The 24,239-nt window shown below is 33.6% G+C and overlaps 1 protein-coding gene and 1 pseudogene across 2 annotated transcripts in view; both read left to right on the top strand.

Moving 5' to 3' along the window:
- Positions 1-22,791, top strand: part of LOC105474197 (olfactory receptor 6C1) — a 55,276-nt gene extending 32,485 nt beyond the window's left edge. Inside the window, exons 1-2 of one of the 2 annotated variants that reach the window (XM_071071633.1) lie at positions 14,844-15,101; positions 20,974-22,791. In XM_071071633.1, the coding sequence (XP_070927734.1) occupies positions 21,007-21,945 (939 nt within the window). In that variant the 5' untranslated portion in view covers positions 14,844-15,101; positions 20,974-21,006 and the 3' untranslated portion in view covers positions 21,946-22,791. Of the gene's footprint in view, positions 1-14,843; positions 15,102-20,973 lie in introns of those variants that run through there. The other variant, XM_071071632.1, reaches the window with a different exon arrangement.
- LOC105474198 (olfactory receptor 6C3-like) lies at positions 12,309-13,232 on the top strand (annotated as a pseudogene).
- Positions 22,792-24,239: the final 1,448 nt, after the last annotated feature.

The raw sequence follows: 24,239 nt of genomic DNA, 5'->3' as shown, positions 1-24,239 counted from the left end.
TGATATGATAGATTTAAGTCCGAAATACTATCCTGGCAAACAGGTCCCTTTATGCTTTCACCCTTCAACCTCCCCAAACTTATTGTTGACTTTACTTTCATCAGCACACAAAAATATTAGTTGTACCACATTCTTGAATTGTTCAAAAATTTAAGTGCTATCCTTTATTGAGTGACAAATAGTTCTAATAGCATATATTTACTGAGCAATGAGGTATAGGGTACATTTCTCCCACTCTACATATGGAGAAAGTAAGGCATAAAAAGTGTGCAAGATCTGCGTAGTATTCCAGAGTTGTAGAAAAACTTTTACTGAACCTAATTGAATATCCTGAAGCCATTTTCTAAATGTGGTTATCTAATACCGCTGTGTTATTTGCATATATTTATATCTCAGTCATCTTTCCTTATGTATATTTTTAGTCTTAGCATAATTATTACTTTCTCCTGAAAGGCCTCTCATCTCCAAAATTCCATGAAAGCCATCCTTTCTGCCCCATAAGTGTTTTTGTAGACCTTTATTACAACGTAAATTAGCGGCTGTATATCAATACAGTCATGTCCCACATAACATTTTGGTCAATGACAGACTGCATGTACAATATGGCCCCATAATATTATAATACCTTATTTTTACTGTACTTTTCTGTATTTAGACATGTGTAGATGTATAAGTACTTACCATTGTGTTACAATTGCCTACAGTATTTACTACAGTAACATGCTGTACAGGTTTGCAGCCTGGAAACAACAGACTCTACTATATGGCACAGGTGTGTAGTAAGCTGTACCACCTAGGTTCCTGTAAGTACACTTGGATGTTTGTACAACAGAATTGCCTAGCGATACGTTTCTCAGAAGTATCTTCATTGCTAAGTAATGTTTGATCGTATTTTATGTGTTTATGTTCTTTAAACACTGAAAGTTTCTTAAAGGTACTGATTGAACAGTTCACAATGTCTGCAATAACATAGATTAAAATAAATACATGGTGAACTAGTTATCAAATTACATATGCCAAATTACATTTATACAAGGCATATTTTATTCAAAGTCATGGTTTCTGGAAACTGATACGCCATAAAGAGGTGTTATTTAAAAGCTGGATTAAAGAATTGAAGAAAGTTATTGTAGCAGTGTGAAACATTTCATGAGAAAGAATATAATGTAAGAAGAGAACTGAGCTATAAAGTTCTTCAGGAGACTATCCTATGTGAGATAACTCTTAAGGTGGGAGAACATGATCAAATAAATGTACCAAACATGTTTTCCAGTTTTTCTACCTTATCAGTTATCAGTTATAGGATAGTCTCTTAAAGAACTTCACGGCTCAGTTCCACTCTTTCTTCGATTCTTTAATCCAACTTAATTAATTAATTTATTTATTTTTGAGACAGAGTCTCACGCTTGTCACCCAAGCTGGAGTGCAGTGGCGCCATCTGGGCTCAATACAACCTCCGCCTCCCGAGTTCAAGCGATTCTCCTGCCTCAGCCTCCTATATTCTTTATAACACCATTGAAAATCCCTGAAGAAATATTACTTTCGATCCTTTCTACATATAAGAATTCTATTTAGTCCCAGTTTGTATTATTTTTCTGTTATATCAAATGCGTAAGTCTACTTCATTATATTGATGCAACAGTATATTAATAAAATAGATTTCAACACTTATTAGTATATAACTATAAAATTAATGTATTAAAACACATTTATAAAGCATGAAAATTCAGTAGCCAAATTTAACTCCCTGAATTGCATTTACTGTGCATTTGCCTTAATTTCTGATTTTAGACTAAGTTAAAATTATAGCTTACCTTTTTGGATCTATTATTCATTTCTTTCTATGTGCATGGAAGAGACGCATGCTAACATAATTAGTGACAATTTTACTCATTTTATGACCATATTTTGTTATCCAATAGGCAGATTTATTACCAATGATTTTTGTGGGAGAGGCAATGGGTACATATTGTGTTTCTGTAGAGAATTTCCACATTTCCTCAAGTTCATCCTCACTATGAAGATTGAGACTTGGGTATTAATAATTTTAATGGGTATCTATCTTTCATTCCAAATAAGTTAAACTTTGTGAAATTTTGTTATTACAATTGGGATTGCCATCACTCAAAGCCTCAAACAAGATAGATACATATTCTTTGAAATATAATAAAATTAGGAAGTGAAAATTAAAATCAAGGCATTATTTGATGAAAGATAAACAATTCTTGCAAGAAAGAGATATTGTATATTACCAATTGTACATTTATAAAATGCTGCAGTTTCAGTGTTTTTACTTGCTACTCAATAGTAAGTAAAAACTTACTATTGAGACTCAAGGGAATCTTGAGTCAAAAAATAAGAGCACATCTCCCCCGGCAAAGGAGCGCAGCTCATCGCCAGCAACGGATGAAAGCTTGACGGAGAATGACTTTGACGAGATGAGAGAAGAAGGCTTCAGTCCATCAAACTTCTCAGAGCTAAAGGAGGAATTACGTACCCAACGCAAAGAAACTAAAAATCTTGAAAAAAAAATGGAAGAATTGATGGCTAGAGTAATTAATGCAGAGAAGGTCATGAACGAAATGAAAGAGATGAAAACCATGACACGAGAAATACGTGACAAATGATGAGATTGCTGGGTCGGTGCTGGGACAACTGGCTAGTCATATGCAGATTGAAACCACATCCCTTCCTTACACTATATACTAAAAACAACTCAAGATGGATTAAAGACTTAAATGTAAAACCTAAAACTACAAAAACCCTGGAGGATAACCTAGGAAATAACACTTTGGACATAGGCCCTGGCAAAGATTTGATGATGAAGACACCAAAAACAATTGGAACAAAAACAAAAATTGACACGTGGGACCTAATTAAATTAAACAGCTTCTGCACAGCAAAAGAAACTATCTTTTGCTTTTTGATAATAGCTATCCTAACAGATGTGAGGTGATATCTCATTGTTGCTTGAATATGCATTTCCTGATGATTGTGATGCTGAAGATATTTTCAAATACCTCTTTGTTATTTGTGTGTGTGTGTGTGTTTTGTTTTTTTTTTTTTTTTTTTTTTGGAGAAATGTATAGTCAAGTCCTTTGCCCGTTTTCTAATTGAGTCATTATTTAGGGTTGTTTACCTAAATTTAGGGTTGTTATTTAATTGTAGAAGTTTAATTTATATTTTGGAGATTAATCTTTCATCAGGGTTTTACAATTACAAAAACTTTCTCCAATTCCATAGGTTGCCTTTCCACCTTATACATTGTTTGCTTTGCTGTGCAGAAGATTTTTATTTTGGTGTAATTCTACTTGTCTATTTTTTTATTTTAGTGCCTGTGCTTTTGGTGTCATATCTAAGAAATCATTGCCAAGACCAATATCACAAGCTATCTTCCATGTTTTCTTATAAGTTTCTTCTAAGAAGTTCAGGTTTTATGTTTACATATTTAATTTATTTTGAGATGATTTTTGTGTATGGTGTAATATATGCCTAATTTCATTTATTTCTATGTGGATATTCACTTTTCCCAACACTATTTGTTGAAGAGACTATCCTTTCCACATTGTGTGTGTGTGGCACACTTGTCAAACATTCACTGTATATGTGTGGATTTAGTTCTGGGCTTTCTATTCTGTTCCATTGTCTACATGTCTCATGTCTGTTTTTATGCCAGTCCAGTACTCTTTTAATCACTGTGGTTTTGAAATCTATTTTAAAATCAAGAAGTGTGATGTCTTCAGCTTTGTTTCATTTTCTCAACAGTGGTTTGACTATTTGGGGTCTTTTGTGGGTCCATGTAAATTTTAGGATTGTTTTTTCTATTTCTGCAAAAAAGTCAATGAAATTTTGATAGAGTTTGTTTTGAATGTGTAAATAATTTTGCATTAGTATAAAATGTTTGATGGAATTGCCCAGTAAAGCGATCAGGTCCTGAGCTTTCCTTTGTTGGAAGCGTTTTGAATACTGATTCAATCTCCTTAATCATTACTGTTCTGGTTAGGTTTTCAATTTATCCTATGATGATGTTTATGTGGGCAATAAGCACATGAAAAGATGCTCAAAATCATTAGATATTAGGGAAATGCAAAATCAAAACCACAATGACATACATACCACTTTACAGCCACTAGAATGGTTACTGCGCGCGCACGCACACACACACACACTCATATATATATAAATTGTCTTGTTTGTGTATATATGTACATATATATATAATTTCTCTACCAGCAATGTATAAAAATTCCAGTTTATCTATATCACCAATGCATGCACACACACAAATATATATAACATATAATATGTAAATATATATAATACACAAATATATATATTATATATGTGCATGGATTGCACATATATATGTGCATGCATGGTGATGTAGAGAAATTGGAACCCTCATACATTGCTGGTGGGAATGTAAAATGGTGCCAATACTATGGAAAACAGTGTAGCAACTTCTTATAAAGTTAAATATAAGGGTTGGGCATAGTGACTCACACCTGTCATCCCAGCACTTTGGGAGGACAAGTCAAGAGGATTGCTTGAGCCCAGTAGTTCCAGACTAGCCTGGCAACACAGCAAAAACCCCATCTGTACAAAAAATAAAAGTAATTAGCCAGAAACAGTGACGTGAATCTGTAGCCTGTTACTCAAAGACTGAATGGGGAGGATCCCTTGAGCCCAAGGACTTGAAGTTGCCATGAGCTATGATCACACCACTGCATTTCAGCCTGGACAACAAAGTGAGACTCTGTCTCAAAAAAGAGAAACCAATGAACAGTTAAATATAAACTTACCTATGTCCCACAAATTGTATTTCTAGCAATTGAAAACATGTTCACAAAAAAATTTGTACATAAACATCAATAGTTTAGAGAAGAACAGGAATGACCTGATAGAGCTGAAAACCATAGCACAAGAACTTCGTGAAGCATACACAAGTGTCAATAGTCAAATCGATCAAGCAGAAGACAGGATATCAGAGATTGAAGACCACCTTACTAAAATCAGGTGTGAAGACAAGATTAGAGAACAAAAGAGTGAAAAGGATGAACAAAGCCTCCAAGAAATATAAGACTATGTGTAGAGACCAAACCTACGATGGATTGGTGTACCTGAAAGTGATGGGGAGAATGGAACCAAGCTGGAAAACACTCTTCAGGATATTATCCAGGAAAACTTCCCCAACCTAGCAAGAGAGGCCAACATTCAAATTCAGGAAATACAGGGAACACCACTAAGATACTCCTTGAGAAGAGCAACACAAAGACACATGATTGTCAGATTCTCCAAGGTTGAAATGAAGGAAAAAATGTTAAGGGCAGCCAGAGGGAAAGGTCAAGTTACCTACAAAGGGAAGCCCATCAGATTAACAGTGGAACTCTCTGCAGAAACCCAACAAGCCAGAAAAGAGTAGGGGCCAATATTCAACATTCCTACAGAAAATAATTTTCAAGCCAGAATTTCATATCCAGCCAGACTAAGCTTCACAAGTGAAGGAGAAATAAAATCCTTTACAGACAAGCAAATGCTGAGGGATTTATGTCACCACCAGGCCTGACTTACAAGAGCTCCTGAAGGAAGAACAAATATAGAAAGGAAAGAGCGGTACCAGCCACCACAAAAACACACCAAAACATAAAAACCAATGACACTATGAAGAAACTACATCAGCTAATATATAAAATAATCAGCTAGCATCATAAAGACAGGATCAAATTTACACATAACAATATTAACCTTAAATGTAAATGGGCTAAATGCCCCAGTTAGAAAACACAGAATGGCAAATTGGAGTCAAGACCCATCAGTGTGCTGTATTCAGGAGACCCATCTCACGTGCAAAGACACACATAGGCTCAAAATAAAGGGATGGAGGAATATTTATCAAGCAAATGGAAAGCAAAAAAGAAATCAGGGGTTGCAATCCTAGTTTCTGATAATACAGACTTTAAACCAACAAAAATCAAAAAAGACAAAGAAGGGCATTACATAGCGATAAAGGGATCAATGCAACAAGAAGAGCTAACTAGCCCAACTACATATGCACCCAATACAGGAGCACCCAGATTCATAAAACCTTCTTAGAGACCTACAAAGAGACTTAGACTCACACACAATAATAGTGGGAGACTTTAACATCCCACTGTCAATTTTAGACAGATCAACGAGACAGAAAACCAACAAAGATATTCAGAACTTGAACTCAGCTCTGGAGACATCTACAGAACTCCCTACCCCAAAACAACAGAATATACATTTTTCTCAGGGCCACATAGCACTTATTCTAAAATCGACCACATAATTAGAAGTAAAACACTCCTCAGCAAATGTAAAAGGACAGAAATAATAATAAACAGTCTCTCAGACCACAGTGCAATCAAATTAGAACTCAAGATTAAGAAACTCACTAAAAACTGCACAACTACATGGGAATTGAAAAACCTGCTCCTGAAAGACTACTGGGTAAACAACAAAATTAAGGCAGAAATAAATAAACACGTTCTTTGAAACCAATTAGAACAAAGAGACAATGTACCAGAATCTCTGGGACACAGCTAAAGTAGTGTTAAGAAGGAAATTTATGGCACTAAATGCCCAGATCAGAAATCTGAAAATATCTGAAATTAATACCCTAACATTGCAATTAAAAGAACTGGAGAAGCAAGAGCAAACAAAATCAAAAGCTAGTAGAAGACAAGAAATAATTAAGATCAGAGCAGAACTGAAGAAGATAGACACACGAAAAACCCTTAAAAGAACTCAATGATTCCAGAAGCTGATTCTTTGAAAAGATTAACAAAATAGATAGACTTCAGCTAGACTAATAAAGAAGAAAAGAGAAGAATCAAATAAATACAATTTAAAAATCATAAAGGGGATATCATCACTGATAGCACAGAAATACAAACTAACATCAGAGAATACTATAAACACCTCTATGCAAATAAACTAGAAAACCTAGAAGGAATGGATAAATTCCTGGACAAATACATGCTCTCAAGACTAAACCAGGAAGAAATTGAATCCCTGAATAGACCAATAACAAGTTCTAAAATTGAGGCAGTAATTAATAGCCTACCAACCAAAAAAAGCCCAGAACCAGACAGATTCACAGCCAAATTTTGCCAGAGGTATGAAGAGGAGCTGGTACTTCCTTCCAAAACTATTCCAAACAAAAGAAAAAGAAGGACTCCTCCCTAACTCATTTTAGGAGACCAGCATCATCCTGATGCCAAAACCTGGCAGAGATACAACAAAAAAAGAAAACTTCAGGTCAGTATCCCTGATGAACATCGATGCGAAAATCCTCAATAAAATACTGGCAAACTGAATCCAGCAGCACATCAAAAAGCTTATCCACCACAATCAAGTTGGCTTCATCCCTGGGATGCAAGTCTGGTTCAATGTATGCAAATCAATAAACATAATCCATCACAGAAACAGAACCAATGACAAAAACCACATGATTATCTCAATAGATGCAGAAAAGGCCCTCGATAAAGTTCAACACCTATTCATGCTAAAAACTCTCAATAAACTAGGTATTGATGAAACATATCTCAAAATAATAAGAGCCATTTATGACAAAACCCATAGCCAGTATCATACGGAATGGGCAAAAGCTGGAAGCATTCCCTGATAAAACTGGCACAAGACAAGAATGCCCTCTAACACCACTCTTATTCAGCACAGTTCTGCCCAGGGCAATCAGGCAAGAGAAAGACATAAAGTGTATTCAGATACGAAGAGAAGTCAAATTGTCTCTGTTTGCAGATGACATGAATGTATATTTAGAAAATCCCATCATCTCAGCCCCAAAACTCTTTAAGCTAATAAGCATCTTCAGCAAAGTCTCAGGATACAAAAACAATGCAAAAATCACAAGAATTCCTGTACAGCAACAATAGACAAGCAAAGAGCCAAATCATGAATACACTCCCATTCACAATTGTTACAAAGAGAATAAAATATGTGGGAATACAACTTACAGGGGACGTGAAGGGCCTCTTCAAGGAGAACTACAAACCACTGCTCAGTGAAATAAAAGAGGACACAAACAAATGAAAACAAGTTCCATGCTCATGGATAGGAAGAATCAATATAGTGAAAATGGTCATACTGTCCAAAGTAATTTACAGATTCAAAGCTCTCCCCATCAAACTACTATTGATTTTCATTACACAATTAGAAAATTCTACTTCAAATTTTACATGGAACCAAAAAAGAGCCCGCATAGCCAAGACAATCCTAAGCAAAAAGAACAAAGCTGGAGGCCTTATGCTACCTGACTTCAAACTCTACAAGGCTACAGTAACCAAAACAGCATGGTGCTGGTACCAAAACAGATGTATAGACCAATGGAGCACAACAGAGACCTCAGAAATAACACCACACATGATGTACAACAATCTGATCTTTGACAAAGATGACAAAAACAAGCAACAGGGAAAGGATTCTCTATTTAATAAATGGTGCTGGGAAAACTGGCTAGCCGTATGTGGAATAAGACTTAAATGTAAAACACAAAATCATAAAAATCCTAGAAAAAAACCTAGGCAATACCATTCAGGAAAGACTTCATGACTAAAACACCAAAAGCAATTGCAACAAAAGCCAACATTGATAAATGGGATCTACCCAATCTAAAAATCCTCTGTACAGCAAAAGAAACTATCATCTGAGTGAACCGAAATTTTCTCCCATTCTTTAGGTTGCCTGCAATCTACCCATCTGACAAAGGTCTAACATCCAGAATCTACAAGGAACTTAAACAAATTTACAAGAAAAAAATAAACAACCCTGTCAAAAAGTGGGCAAAGGATATAAACAGACATTTCTCAAAAGAAGACATTTATGCATCCAGGATATATATGAAAAAAAGCTCATCATCACTGGTCATTAGAGAAAAGGAAAAAAACACTGCAATGAGATACCATCTCATGCGTTAGAATGGTAATTATTAAAAAGTCAGCAAATAACAGATGCTGGTGAGGGTTTGGAGAAATAGGAACGCTTTTACACTGTTGGTGGGAGTGTAAATTAGTTCAACCATTGTGGAAGACAGTGTGGTGATTCCTCAAGGATCTAGAACCAGAAACACCATTTGACCCAGCAATCCCATTACTGGGTATATACCCAAAGGATTATAAATCATTTTACTATAAAGACACATGCACACATATGTTTATTGCAGCCCTATTTACAATAGCAAAGACTTGGAACCAACCCAAATACCCATCAATGACAGACTAGATAAAGAAAATGTGGCACATAAACACCATGGAATACTATGCAGCCATAAAAAAGGATGAGTTCATGTCCTTTGCAGGAACATGGATGAAGCTGGAAGCCATCATTCTCAGCAAACTAACACAGAAAACCAAACACTGAATGCTCTCACTCATAAGTGGGAGTTGAACAATGAGAACACATGGACACAGGGAGGGGAACATCACACACCAGAGCTGGGCCTGTTGGGGGGTGGTGGGAAAGGGGAGGGAGAGCATTAAGAAAAATACCTAATGCATGCAGGATTTAAAACACAGACGACAGGTCAATAGGTGCAGCAAACCACCATGAAACATGTATACCCTATGTAACAAAACTGCACTTTCTGCACATGTATCCCAGGAAAAAAAAAAAGAATGCCCTGTAGCATTGTAACTAATGAAAATAGTAACAATAAAATTCCCTAAATTTTAATCAATAATATTATTAAATTACATGTAAGTATTTCTCTGGTATTCTATGCAACTAATACACAAAGATGACTCTGTTTAGATAACTTGAGAAGGAATGATATTCATTATATCTGGTTAACTAAAAAATGAAGAAAAAAATACAGCATATTTTCTGTAATAAAAATTGCATAACTGTACAAAGAAAAAAACTCTTCTCTCTGAATGTGTTACTGTGACTGTTTATTGATGAATATACAGAACAATACCTGGTAGAACATACTATAAATGCTTAAGACTGGTTTATTTGAAAACTTGAGGGAAAATGAAGGTTTGATGGGAAACATAAGGGCCATTCCATGTACGTGATATACTGCTGTGACACTTGATTCTCATAACCTTAATCATAAATTAGTTTTAAAATTAAAAATGAAAATGCTGACGTTTTAAATACCTTTATGATTTTTTGTAATATTAAAATGTTTTATTTAGTCATTCATTCTGCTCAGTGCATATAGAGATGTATGAATGAATAAAGCATTGTTGGTACTACCCTCAAAGAGTGGTCCACTGTTGAGTAGTTCAGCTCTGGAATTAACCAGCCCCGAAGCAATGGAGAATAAATTATCTCCGGAGTGTAGACTCTGAGTGCCATGTGGGTATCAGGAAAATTAAGCATAGCCAAAGGGAAAGCAGATTGATTGTATAAGCTGTTGGTACATTTTTATCTTGTTACATTGCTTGGCTTTCCAAAATGGTATGTGATGACTCATTACTTCTTTTGAATGTATCTCTCCATGCATCCTTCCTTTCTTCACTCTAGTCTCCCAGGGATCTATATGGTGACCAGAGAAGGTAAAATAGTGTTATCTTGGTTTAGTATTCAATCTTTATCTTATTCAGAGACCTTTGAACTGTTTTATCTTCCAATTTCTTAAATATTCCCTGAAAATTTACTTAAAGTCTCAGAATTACAATAATAGTTTCTTGGAGTTCAGGCCAGAGCAACATTTACATTTGTATGCAAAGATAAAAGATAAATTTATTTTTATTAATAACAGAGGCTGCTAAAAATCTTACATGTAATTCGGCCTATATTTTCTCAATGCGAGAGATTTTTACATAATAGAGACAAGGGTAAACTAAATGACAAAAAAAGTCTCCTGAAATGTATTATAAATGCATTATAGTTCATATTTTTAAATAAAATAAGAAAAATCTGTAATTATATTTATGACTAGCATAATTATACCTATCACAAAGTATTTTTCTTATTTGTCAATAAATAGACAAAGTTTTATCTTTTTTATCCAAAAGTTTATTTTGTTGCAATAAATACCAGGGATTCCCAAATTATCATTTTAACATCTTTACTACTCTTAATTTTACATTTAATATGTTTCAGCATTGTTCAAATCACAGTAACAATCTCTGTCTTTTGATCTGCCAGTTTTGCTGATATGCTAATGAACAAACGTGTATTTTCTTGAAAGAAAAGAATGCTAATTAACAGAAAAATAAAACGAAAAGTAGGAAAAAATGCACAGTAACAGCTTTGATACTTATCACCCCCTGAGTGACTCAGTTCATGCTACAGAAAGAAGGTGATACAACAAATATTCAGAACTCATATCACAGACACAATGCCATTTGCTAAGGATAAGGAGAGAACAAGACAGGTAAAAGTCATATAGATTACATTTTAGAGATTTGTGGTTTCTGTAAAGTAAATCCTACATAAAATTTATTCAATTATTTAGTCTTCAAAAAAGGAAGCCATGTGATTGTATGGCATCAAAAAAACTCCCTTATGAGTTGCTTCTTGTCATCAGGCAAGTTTAAGATTAAAAAGATTAAGTTAATATAGTTTTTTTAAAAAGTCAATTTTTAATTTAAATAACAAGAAAATTATATACATGGATCATCAGTATGTTTAGAACTATATTATTGAACTATATCTATGTGACAATCAATTTCTCTGGCTTGTGTTTTCTTTCCCATAAGTTAAAAACTTTACTCTGTTTGCAACCACAGCAACTCTAGTCTTATATTTCTGTGACTGCAAACACATTTATTTTTGTTGATCATATTTAGAAGAATATAAGTTAAGAATAAAAATAATCATAGCTACTATTAAGCTCAGAAATTGTGATTAGGTAATAAATTTAGACCAATAAAATTTATGTTTGTAAATAACATTGGAATTCAAACTAAAATCAGATATTTCAGTCCTAAAAACACTGGAAACTGAAAAATCATGTGTAAAAATTAAAATGACATATATAATTTAAAAATATTGCTGTAGAAATCTGTAATTCAAAGATAGATTACACATGTGGAAGATTTTATTAGATGAAGAGGTTTTATATAAATCACCAATAAGAAGACTTCATATATGTGAATACATGTTTTCATTTTAATAGAGGCTACGTAGAATTTTTCTGCTTTAATAGGAATGAGTGGATATTGCAAAAATTACTACAAGGAAAAGCATCCATTGGTTCATGTCACTGAAGCCAGTTATTACCAATATTTAAATTTTACTTCCTTTAAATTTCACTTATTCTTTTTGTGTGTTTTATTTTTCACCAACAGATCTTCTTGAAAGAAAAAAATCTCAGCATGAGAAACCACAAAACAATTACAGAGTTTGTACTCTTAGGCATATCAGACAGCCCAGCTTCAGATTGTAATTTTTATCTTTTTATTTAAAACTTACGTATTAAGTGTGACTGGCAATTTAACCTTTATCATCTTTGCCTTGATAGACTCTAGTCTAAAGATTCCTATATATTACTTCCTCCGGAATTTCTCCTTCTTAGAAATTACATTCACCAGTGTTTCCATCCCCAAATTTTGGGGGGCAATTATTACCAAAGTCAAGACCATTTCCTATAACAACTGTTTAGCTCAATTATTTTTCTTCATCTTCATGGGTGCGTCTGAATTTTTTCTTCTAGCTGCAATGTCTTATGATCGTCATGTGGCCATCTGCAAGCCTCTCCACTACACCACCATCATGAACAAGAAAATTTGCACCCTGCTTGTCTTTAGTTCATGGCTGGGAGGATTTCTGACCATTTTTCCACCACTCACACTTATCTTCAAATTAGATTTTTGTGCTTCCAATGTCACTGATCACTTCTCTTGTGACTATTTCCCCATTTTACAACTCTCATGCTCAGACACGTGGCTTTTAGAGATGATTGGTTTTTACTTTGCCTTTGTTACTCTGCTGATTACCTTAGCATTCGTAATTCTGTCCTATGTGTGCATCATTTGCACTATTCTGAGAATCCCATCTGCCAATCAGAGGAAAAAGGCTTTCTCCACTTGCTCCTCTCATATGATCGTCATCTCCACCTCTTATGGAAGCTGTATATTCATGTATGTCAGGCCTTCAGCAAAAGAAACAGCATCATTGACCAAAGGAGTAGCTATTCTCAACACTTCAGTTGCCCCCATGCTGAACCCTTTTATTTACACCCCGAGAAACCAGCTTTTAAAGATTTGGTTCACAAAGTAGTGTTTTATAGAAACAAATGAAAGTATGTACTAACACGAATGAATGTCATCATAAAGATTCAATAAAGGAAAAATGAAGTTTTAACTTGTCCACTATCCTCCTATACCCATCTCACAACTACCAGAAATGCTGAGTTCATTTGCTTCTGTTTTCTTTTTAACTTGAAAGTGACTGTGTTGTGTCTTCCTTTAAAACCATCTATCAGTTCCATGTAACCACTAATTTCCAATTTTAGTTAAAAAGTCAGCGGCTATTGAGCATAAATCACCTCGTTGATTATTCCGAACAATAAAAATGGTTTATACCATAGTGACTTAAAGAAGTAAACACTTTTAATCAACTTACTCTTAAAATTTATCTTCTTGGTTACTAATATAACAATTTTTTTCAAATGTTCTCCATATATGATATATGAAATGATATACGAAATAAATTACTATCTGCAACAGACGTTTTTTGCAAGCAGTTTTCATCCAATTCTTCCCACTCATCTGATGGACTTGAGTATTTATTTTCCTACTCACGAGTAATTGGAAGTTCATAATATACTCTATTCTCTCGTTATGCTGAAGGTACACACTAAGTCTAATTTATATGTTCTCCTATTCATTGTGTTTTTGGTTTTGAAAATGCATAAAAAGATAAATATTTAGGCAGCCATCATTGCTCTCGGGCATGCTGAGAATCTAATATAAACTTCCTAAATAATAATAGCTCCTCTATAGAGAGTACTTATTCTGTTCCATATGCTGGGGTAGGTACGTTCCATCTCATATCTCATTTAATCTTTATAGCTACATGCAAAATAGACATGGTTATCTGCTTTGTATAAATGTGTAAATCGATACTCAGAAAAGTTGTGTAATTTGCCTAAGGTAACTGAGTTGTAGTACACAATATAATAGTCTATTTTAAAAAGCAAACCAAAAAACTGGTCTTTGCTCTATTTTTACACATAGTGGAAACTCTGCAAGGACTTGCAAATTTTGCATAGCTTTTACTAAGAATCTGCACAATTTTGTTGTGTTGTTCAGTTATACTATCTCATTTGGGCATGATTATACTATTATAGTCTAGACAGACACTAACTCCTAAAAATATATTTGGTATATAAATGGTAACATTAATCAATCAAAACAAGAAACTCTTCAACTGCCATTGCTAGTGAGCAATATAGTGAGCAGAGAAAAGGTGAGCAGTATTACAGTAGTAAAAGTTACTAGAAGGCAGATTAAAAATAGTGGAGGTAATGAAGTATGTAGTACAATGCAATAGTTTCCCAGTTTTACAAATGGCATAGAGTATTGCGTAGAGATCTGCATTAAGAATTAAGATATTTGATTGCTATCTCTATATGCCATATAATGTCAAGGGAAAAAAAATCTTCACACTTAGTATTGTTTTGTTGTTGTTATTTTCTTTTCTGTCTCATTGGACACTGTCCCCCAAGCTTCCCTTTCCAATTTAAATACTAATGTGCATTATGTTTTATATTCCTTAGTGTTTCGTGTACATTTCTCTTCTGGCAATTTTGATTCACTGAATTAGTCCCCTTGAGCCAGTGGCAGAGAGACTAGATAAAACATTAAGTCTCTCGTGGTGTCTAATATCTATGTAGAAACCATGCCAGACAGTTCTAAAACACTTTCAGATACTTTCTCTATTTTGTATTTTTGCTCCTTTCTCACTCTCTACTATCAAAGAAACATATCCCCTCTGGATAAAATGGGAAAATTAAGACAAAAACAGTGAAAATAGGAAGAAAATTTGTTCAATGAGAAAGTAAATGTTTTCAGAAATCCTGGTTTTACTGGATAGCAATGGCATCTGCTAATATTTTTACTATTCCAGCCATTCTGAATGTTAGTGAAACTATATGAAAATCAGAGGTAAGTAAAACCTATGGAAGGCAATGGAAATCTCTCAAATCATAGCATTGAATCATTACTTAACAGCTCAACTTTTAATCAATGTAAATAGGTGTTATACTTTGAAACCTGACATATTAAAGTGTATAAAAAGGATTAGCATGTCCTAGTATACCAGCTTATTCATTCTCTAATAATTAAAAGCAGGAAATTACTATCTCTGTCTCTGTGTTTTTAATCAAATATAGCTATACAGTACTGTGCTTAAGAGAACAGGCTAAGTAGTCTGAGTCTATACTTAATGTTTGCTAGCTATATGAATTAAGTTATATAATTTCTCTGAGCCTCAGCTCTTCATTTGGGAATAAGGATAAAAACTTCAGAAATATGTTATAAAGGCTAAGTGAGATAAAGAAAAAAAGTCCCTAGTTCCGAATAGATAGTGCCTTTAATAAATCAAAACTACAATGAATATTTTCCCAAATTAATTTCCAATAAACAAAAAATAAATAATATAACTATTCCTAGAGCCTACTAAATGCTGCATGATTTATGGAACACTTATTTATAGTATTTCAATTAATTCTCAAAAACATCCTTGAAGTTTCAACTCTGTTTTAAACAGAGAAAACTGAAGTTTAAAGACATTAAGTAACTCACCCAAAGTCACAAATCCATTAAATGTCTCATTCATATCTCTCTAATGTTAAAGCTCATACTTTCTGTGATAATAAATTGGCCTTATAGGTCATAAATAAAAAATTAATAGTATGTTAATACCACAATTTTCTGTTAATTTATGTCCTTTTCCTATCTTGTTTAAATTATAAATGGCTAGCTCATGAACCGAAGGAATGAGGTTATGAGTATTTGTTTTCCAGAAAACTTTACAGAAATGAATGTTAACTATTTATGAAAGTAAGTGTGATTTGGTGACACCTCTTTTCCCTTGATTTGTTTCTATGCACACTTGTATGAAGGTTGAGAATTAAACCTGCCCATCGTTATCGAAAGGAAGAAATATAAATTATTCATATTTCTCCAGGGAAATAGTCATCTAAAACTATAATAAAAACAGTCAAAAACAGACTTAGTAAAATAATTCTTTCAACCACTCAATGACTTTTCCTGAAGAGCCACTGTTTCACTCAGGCCTACAGAATTTCTCAAAGTAATCCTTGTGTCATGGCCCACAACCTAGAATAACTGAGCAGTACCGAAGTGTATTTTAGCATAATTATAAAACTGAGCTATATATTGCCCACAACATTTAGCTAAATAATTTTCTTTTTCATTAGTATATTAACCTAAGCTCTAAATAAATCTTTAAATTTATAAAGTTGAAAAAAACACCAGGCTGATACGAGTAATATAGGTTTTGAAGATACGCTCTGCAAAATTTTTTCAGTGATCTCTATTAAGGTAAAGAAGAAATAACTGAGTAAACACAGAAAAATTTAAAACTAGATTTTCAAAGTATTTGCATTGCTAAGGGAGGTCTCAACTCAGTGTAATTTAAAACCTTATTAAACAGTACACACACACACACAGAGAGAGAGAGAGAGAGAGAGAGAGAGAGAGAGAGAGAGAAATAAAATGGAACCAGTCAGCCCCTTATCTCAGTCTCTTAAAAAAAGCACATCCCTAGATTCTTCAAACTGATTTACTCTCCAATAGTCCCTTTCTTACCAGGCACATCAAATAATTACCAATATCTAACCTAGTTTATTTAAAGGGTCATCGTTAATATTTACTTGATGGCAGACCAAGATATAGGGTTGTTTTTAGAAAGCTCTGAAGATGCTTTGTAGTCATTTTATTTAGCAATTATTAAGCATCACCCTTAATTTTCATTTTAAATGGCTCAAAGGATTTGTTGCAGGAATCTTTAGAAAACAAGTAAGTAATTTGTTGAAATGGTGGAAGGAAGTGAAAACTTAATAAACTAAGCCATATTCTTCCAGGAGAAAATATGGATTTGTATTCAGATATAAAAATCCAAGATAATGAATTAAATGCTTGGAGCTATTCCTCATTATCTGTATGAATACGTCCTGAGATCTTTTAATTCTCTAGGAATTGATTGCAACTTGTTAAACATTGAGGTTCAACCCTCTCAAAGGAAATGGATACTGATAATTTTTATCAAACTTGTTTTATATTGGCAAATGAATATAATTCATGAAACTTTCATAAACATTTCTACGTAAAAGCATGATATACCACATCCAGTTCTTGTTATTGGATCACATACGACTAGAGCTTCTTTAAGCCTGTTTCCCTTGTCTTTGAAGACCAGCTATAGAAGTGTCTATTTTTTTGTGAAGTCTCTCATGAACCCTTCAAATAACGACTTACACCTTCCATCATAGCTTTTCCTATGTTCCCTCACAGCTTTCATCTGAAGCAAAAGAATGAGTCATGGTATTGTTATTGAGTAAAGTGTTAAAAAAAATAGCAGGGAATTTAAGAGGAAAACAGATATACAAAAAAGTTGAAATAAGGTGAATAATACAGTGTAATAGACCAGTAATAATATGATATATATATTTTTAAAACTTGAGTCTCTCATGTCAGTAAGTTGTTGAATAAAATTGAATCTTCAGATTGAATCTAAATCTTGTATATTTGATATGAATGTATTTTGTGACTTCAAAGTGTTAAGAAAAACTCAAGCTTTTAATGAAAAATAAACCCTGATGAAATAAGAGTGATGTTGCTGGAGCTGGAGTGAAGTGAATTGAAAGGATGAATTGTAAAAAAATTTAAAGACAGTAATTGGAAAATAACGTTTCTTGAAGTTTTCTTTAAACTTATGTATCAATGAAATGTGATTCCCTTTACATATCTTTTGTTTTAAATTTAGTCAATACGGTGAACTTGATCCAAATATGTAAACACATCTCACAAGGTAAGACATGTAAGAAAATACATCTTGTAAAACAAAGATAAAAAACTAAGTAAAATCCAGGCTAGAATATCAGCATAAAATAGCAAACTGCACTGATGGCAGCATGTGATTCAATAACAAACTCAACTTTAATTAATTAACTAATTAACTAGATGAGTGTTTCCTTTAAACCTACCATAACTATACTAAATACTGGATTATGCTGAAATAGCTTTGAAGATAAAATCCTGTTCTAACTCTCAAGAATGCACAGAATAACGGAGGAGTTAACAGGAGATTTCAGCCTATTGTAAGTGTGATGAGTTAGGAAGAATGAGCATAAGATTCTCATGCAATGCACACAGTGGGTATTAAACCTAGTGTTGTAGAAATAAGGACAGAGGTAATTTGGGATGTCATTACAATGTATTGCCCACAATGCTTATACACACACACACACACACACACACACACACATAAATACGCACATTCATATATGTATGTGTAATATATATGCACATATAATTTACTGCAAGCTTCAAGCACTTTTAGAAGGGTTATTACTAATGAAGAGCAGAGAAAATAACTGGCTATGAGTAGCAATGTTGATAAGCTATGAACATCACAGTGATCTAATCCTGGTTGAAGATAAGAGAAGTGGAGTGTGTGTGTGTGTGTGTGTGTGTGTGTGTGTGTGGTGGTGGTGGTGGTGATGAGGTGGAAGAGGCAGATACACCATGGTGGGAGAGGTCAGCGCCATGTAGACAAGGAAGAGCAAAGATTTATTTGCCTAGAATGCCTGACAGGTACTATGAAACCTGGTGACTTTTTTCCTATTGCTTTGTTGTTATTGTTCTCATGTGACTCTCTTGGTGCCAAATATAATTATTACTACTTATTTAAGACATAACGTTTTGGACAGGACACCTTCCCATTCCCAAAGATTTTCAGCTCAATGGTTAGGAAATACTTTCTCCATAGAACAAAGCCTCATACAGCTTTCACTAAATGCTTTAGCTTTCACTAAATTTCACTAAATATATTATATATATTTATTTATGTAAATATAAATTATATAAATATACATATTTATAAAGCATTTAGAAAGATCGTAAGTTAATACATATTAAGTTATATAAAAGTTATTAAGTTAATATACATATTAACTTAATGCTCACAATAGCTCTATGAGATGCACTTGTATACAGTGGAAGAAACTACAGGTGAGGCTAATGAGACAGAGAAGTGTTAAGTGATTTTCAGATATAGTAAACAGGTTGGATTCATAACTAGATAACCTCACTGTTTTCTATGGAAATGTTTATGACAATATCATTTGTACTTTATTTTCAAAAAGAAAGAATTAAAAATTGCTATTTCAAAGCATGAGTAAATAATTAAACAAATCTTGGAGAATACTTATGTATCATCTTTTTAACTGAGGGCATCCTTCTCAAATTAATATTATATTATTTACTTATTTATTTCAACTAGGAAGCAAAATGGCTTCTATAGGAATAAAAGTCATAAAATGACACATAGGTAGGCTGAAATATCATGAAATATTGTAAGATATTCACATGCAATAAACTTCAGTTTTGGGCTCTTCCAGCTTACATTATTCTATACTTCTTCCTCTCCTGTATTCCAGACATCTGAAGTTGTTCATGGCAATGGCTTAAGTATTTCCAGCTTTCAATAAAGTGGACATGGGAGTTGGAAAATCTGAATATTCACGAAAGTTGATCAATGGCATTAAGGTTAAATAAAATATGGAGACAAATCTCTAAAATTTAAAACATCTTAGGTGGTAACCAAAAACTTCAACTCAAGGCATATACACAGACCAGGTGGTTTTTCAGTATGTCCAAAGAACGAAGAGAAGGTTAGAAGCTGTATAAAAAAGAAACGTTACTTATTACTCTTCAAGAAAGTTCATTGACACTGGTAAGGTTTAGGGGAGCTGCCAAGTTTTGATTGGTAAGTTAAGGCAATGAGTAAAACTACCCATAGGATCACAGCAGGTAATTTCAGCAGCTATTAGATAACACTGATTTCAGGTTACAGCAGGCAATTTCAGCAGTCAGGCTTACACAGAATTACATTCTTAGAGCAATGCCACGTTCCCTCTGTGCTTCTTACCCCCTGGCATCTTGAACCTGTGGTGGTTGGGTAAGACAAAAATGACCCAACCCAATCCATACAATCAACTTTCACAATGGCTAAGGACAAAGAACTCACTTTAAAAAAAAAAACTAGGCCAGGCGCAGTGGCTCATGCCTGTAATCCCAGCACTTTGGGAGGCCGAGGCAGGCAGATCACCTGAGGTCAGGAGTTCGAGACCAGCCTGGCCAACATGGCAAAACCCTGTTTCTACTAAAAATACAAAAATTAGCAGGGCGTGGTGGCACATGCCTGTAATCCCAGCTACTTAGGAGGCTGAGGCAGGAGAATCACTTGAACCCAGGAGGCAAAGGTTTCAATGAGCCAAGACCGCACCAGTGCACTCCAGCCTGGGTGGCAGAGTGAGACTCTACCTCAAAAACAACAACAAACAAAACAAAAAAACAAAACAAAACAAACAAAAAACCTCAAGTATCTTCTCCATATTGAGAATTATCAGAGTAATCAAACTTTTACATAACTTGGAAACTTGTATAGGGATTGGTACAAGGATACAAAGGTGGTTCTGATTACAGAGGAAACTTATAGGCATGTCTCAGAAAGATAACAGGTGTTAAGTGGAGTCAGCAAAGTCTGGTTTCAAATTCCTCCCCTACCATTTCCAACTGTGATACCAAACTTTTATTTTTAAACTGTCTTATGTGAAGAGTTTTCACCTGTAAAGGAGTGGAAATTAAAGGACCACTGTTATTATCGGGTGGTGTTAAATTTCCCCTTGAAGTAGAAATGGCATACTATGTCAACCAAACTCCAGCTCCATATTTGGATATTTGTTCATCCATAACTCTTCAAGTGTGTTATTTGTGCTTTCTCTTATAGGTCTGGCAGGGGAAAAAAGTAAGCAACTGAAGAATGAGAAATCATACAGAAATAACAGAGTTTATTCTTCTGGGATTGACAGATGACCCAAAGTTTCAGGTTGTGATCTTTGTCTTCCTGCTTATCACCTACATGCTCAGCGTCACTGGGAACCTGACCATTATCACCCTCACCCTGCTGGATTCCCACCTGCAGACCCCCATGTATTTCTTCCTCAGAAATTTCTCCATACTAGAAATTTCATTCACAACTGTCAGTATACCCAAGTTTCTGGGTAACATTATTTCAGGAGATAAAACCATTTCCTTTAATGATTGCATAGTTCAGTTATTTTTTTTCATTCTCTTGGGAGTCACAGAGTTTTACCTTCTGGCTGCCATGTCCTATGACCGCTATGTGGCCATCTGCAAGCCTCTGCATTACTTGAATATCATGAATCGAAGAGTCTGCACACTGCTTGTTTTTACTTCTTGGCTGGTTTCATTCTTAATCATATTCCCAGCACTCATGTTGCTCTTAAAGCTTGATTACTGTAGGTCTAATATTATGGACCATTTTACCTGTGATTATTTTCCCCTGCTGCAACTTGCTTGTTCAGACACAAAATTCCTAGAGGTGATGGGATTTTCTTGTGCTGTGTTTACTCTAATGTTGACTTTGGCATTAATATTTCTGTCCTACATATACATTATCAGAACAATTTTGAGAATTCCTTCTGCTAGTCAAAGGACAAAGGCCTTTTCCACATGTTCTTCCCACATGATTGTCATCTCCATCTCTTATGGCAGCTGCATTTTTATGTACATTAAACCCTCAGCAAAAGATAGAGTGTCCTTGAGCAAGGGAGTGGCAATACTAAACACCTCAGTAGCCCCCATGCTGAACCCCTTTATTTACAGTCTAAGAAATCAGCAAGTTAAGCAAGCTTTCATTAACATGGCAAGGAAGACAGTATTTTTCACAAGCACATGAAATGGTATGACGTGACGAATTAGAGGCACAGGAAAGGATAATACGAGTTTTCAGTAGCTTCTTCCAATCAAAATGGCCTCTTTGCACTCTTCTGCATCATTTTCTTTTTCCTAAAAGTTTGCAAGCATATTTATTTAATATATTTCTCATTTAACTGAAAATAATTTTATTGTGTCTTCCTGACATCCCTTCCTTTGAACAATTTTTTAAAATTACAAGATTCAAAAATATTTTGAAAACTAAAATTATTCTTGAGTTTTCTTCAAGAAATAAAATTATACCTAGATACATTGGAATGGCTTTATAAATATCAATCTGATATTCTACTTGTTATACACAGAACATACAGTTTTATAATTTTAATTTATTCTTATAGAAATTCCCTTCACTATGCTACTGGTGTTCTAGGAAATATGTAAAAGATATGATATAATTTTTTTAAAATGTAAGTTAATTCATTTGAAAAGCAAAAAAACTTTCATTACTCATTTTAATTTGGTATGTTTGTGAAATTAATCTATTAATAAAGAAAAGAAGCCTAGACCATTATCAATATATACTTTTTTGTTATAAGTGCTAAGTGGATCTCCATATTTGTGAATCCCATAATATTCTCTCTATAGAATGACAGATGATGAATAGACACATACACAAATACATATACAGATTTCATCCAACATAGAAGTATAGTTATTTATATAACTATATATAATATATTACTAAGAAATGTTAAGTTTCTGTGAGTGGAAAATAAGCTTCTTTCTATCATTACCTAAAAGTAATATGTAAATCTTCCTACATTTTAGACTAGTTTAAAACAGGATATGCATTCAAACTATTTTGTACCTGAACAAAATTATGTAAGGTTTAGTTTTATACAAAATAAAAGCTTCACAATGAAGCAAAAGTTTTTTAGTATATCTAAAATTATGATTTTTATCTGTTAAAATTTTGCTTCCTTGTACTTAACATATTAATAAATGTCTAAAGTATGCAAGCAAGATGAGTGTGTGTGTGCCCATGATTTCAAAAGCTGAAATAAGAAGTAATGAAATAGAAAACAAATTATAATTTTAATCAGTGATACAAATTTTTTTAAGATTTTTGTGCAATATATTCAACTGGGAGACTAAGAACAAGGTTTGCTGAGGAAAAACTGTCAAAGAAAACTGAAATGAATTCAAAATGTTAAACAGAAGATAGAAATGGTTTCTTAATTTTATTACTTCCTATTAGAAATAACATTTTCATGTTAAACAAGAAAAATGATAGAAAGCCTGTGGTCTCTATGCCCTCTGAGCATATATTTTCTCATGTGTAAACCAGTCATAACATCTTAAGTTAAGTTACTATAAGAATGGAAATCAATCTGTAAAGCATGTAACATAATGAGCTATCAATACATTAGTAACAACTATTTCTATTGTTATCTTTACATATAGTACATCTACAATTATGTTCAGATTTAAATTTTAAAACATTTTATTTCTTTAGGATTTCAAGTCAATAATAGTTGACAGAACTAACAGATGCATTTATAAAAATTAAAACTAAATGACATTATCATCAATGTTTGAAAAGATGCATAAACTAAATTCAGTAACAGATGAGGAGGAGAAGGTTTTACTTGGGTTAGCTATGGAAACCTGATAAAGATGATTGTATGTTTATAAAATATTGAGAAATTCATTATACAGTAACATGATTGACATGAAAAATAATTACAGAATTTTGGAATTTTTGAAAGAGAGAGGTGAGAGAGTCATTGGAATACTGATATTGGTGCATACTATATTGTTACTGAGAAACAGAATATGTACATGTACTTAGCCAGAAACAAATTATAGAATTGCTTGAAGACCAGTCTGAAATATTTATATTCTTTATGGTAATTGATTTAGAATTATTTTAGACTCTTTAGAAAGTAATCAATATGATTACCAGGAATAAGTGCTTAGATTCTAAAGAATAATAACTCAACCATTGTGTTCTTTACATGCAGATAGGTGATCCTACATTTGCAACACATAATCACACTGTTAGATTCTCATTGCTATAAACTTTGCCTGTCTATAATAGAGAGATTAGCATTCATTTGTCAGGCACTTTTTGAAGTGAGAGACACAAAAATATATATAACTCATGTAACTAGAGCTCATTCACAGTATTATACAAGAAATCTAAAAGATAACTATCCTCAAGGCCCTGGATGATAATGCAGCCAGACTTCCATCAGAGACAACATTAAAATACCCACCAAAAGAAGCCTTTTTAGGCCAGGCATGGTGGCTCAA

The sequence above is a fragment of the Macaca nemestrina genome, chromosome 10 (assembly GCF_043159975.1).
Source record: "Macaca nemestrina isolate mMacNem1 chromosome 10, mMacNem.hap1, whole genome shotgun sequence".
Lineage (NCBI taxonomy): Eukaryota > Metazoa > Chordata > Mammalia > Primates > Cercopithecidae > Macaca > Macaca nemestrina.
The sequence above is the reverse complement of the archived record's forward strand: the minus strand, read 5'-3'. Positions and strand labels throughout refer to the sequence as shown.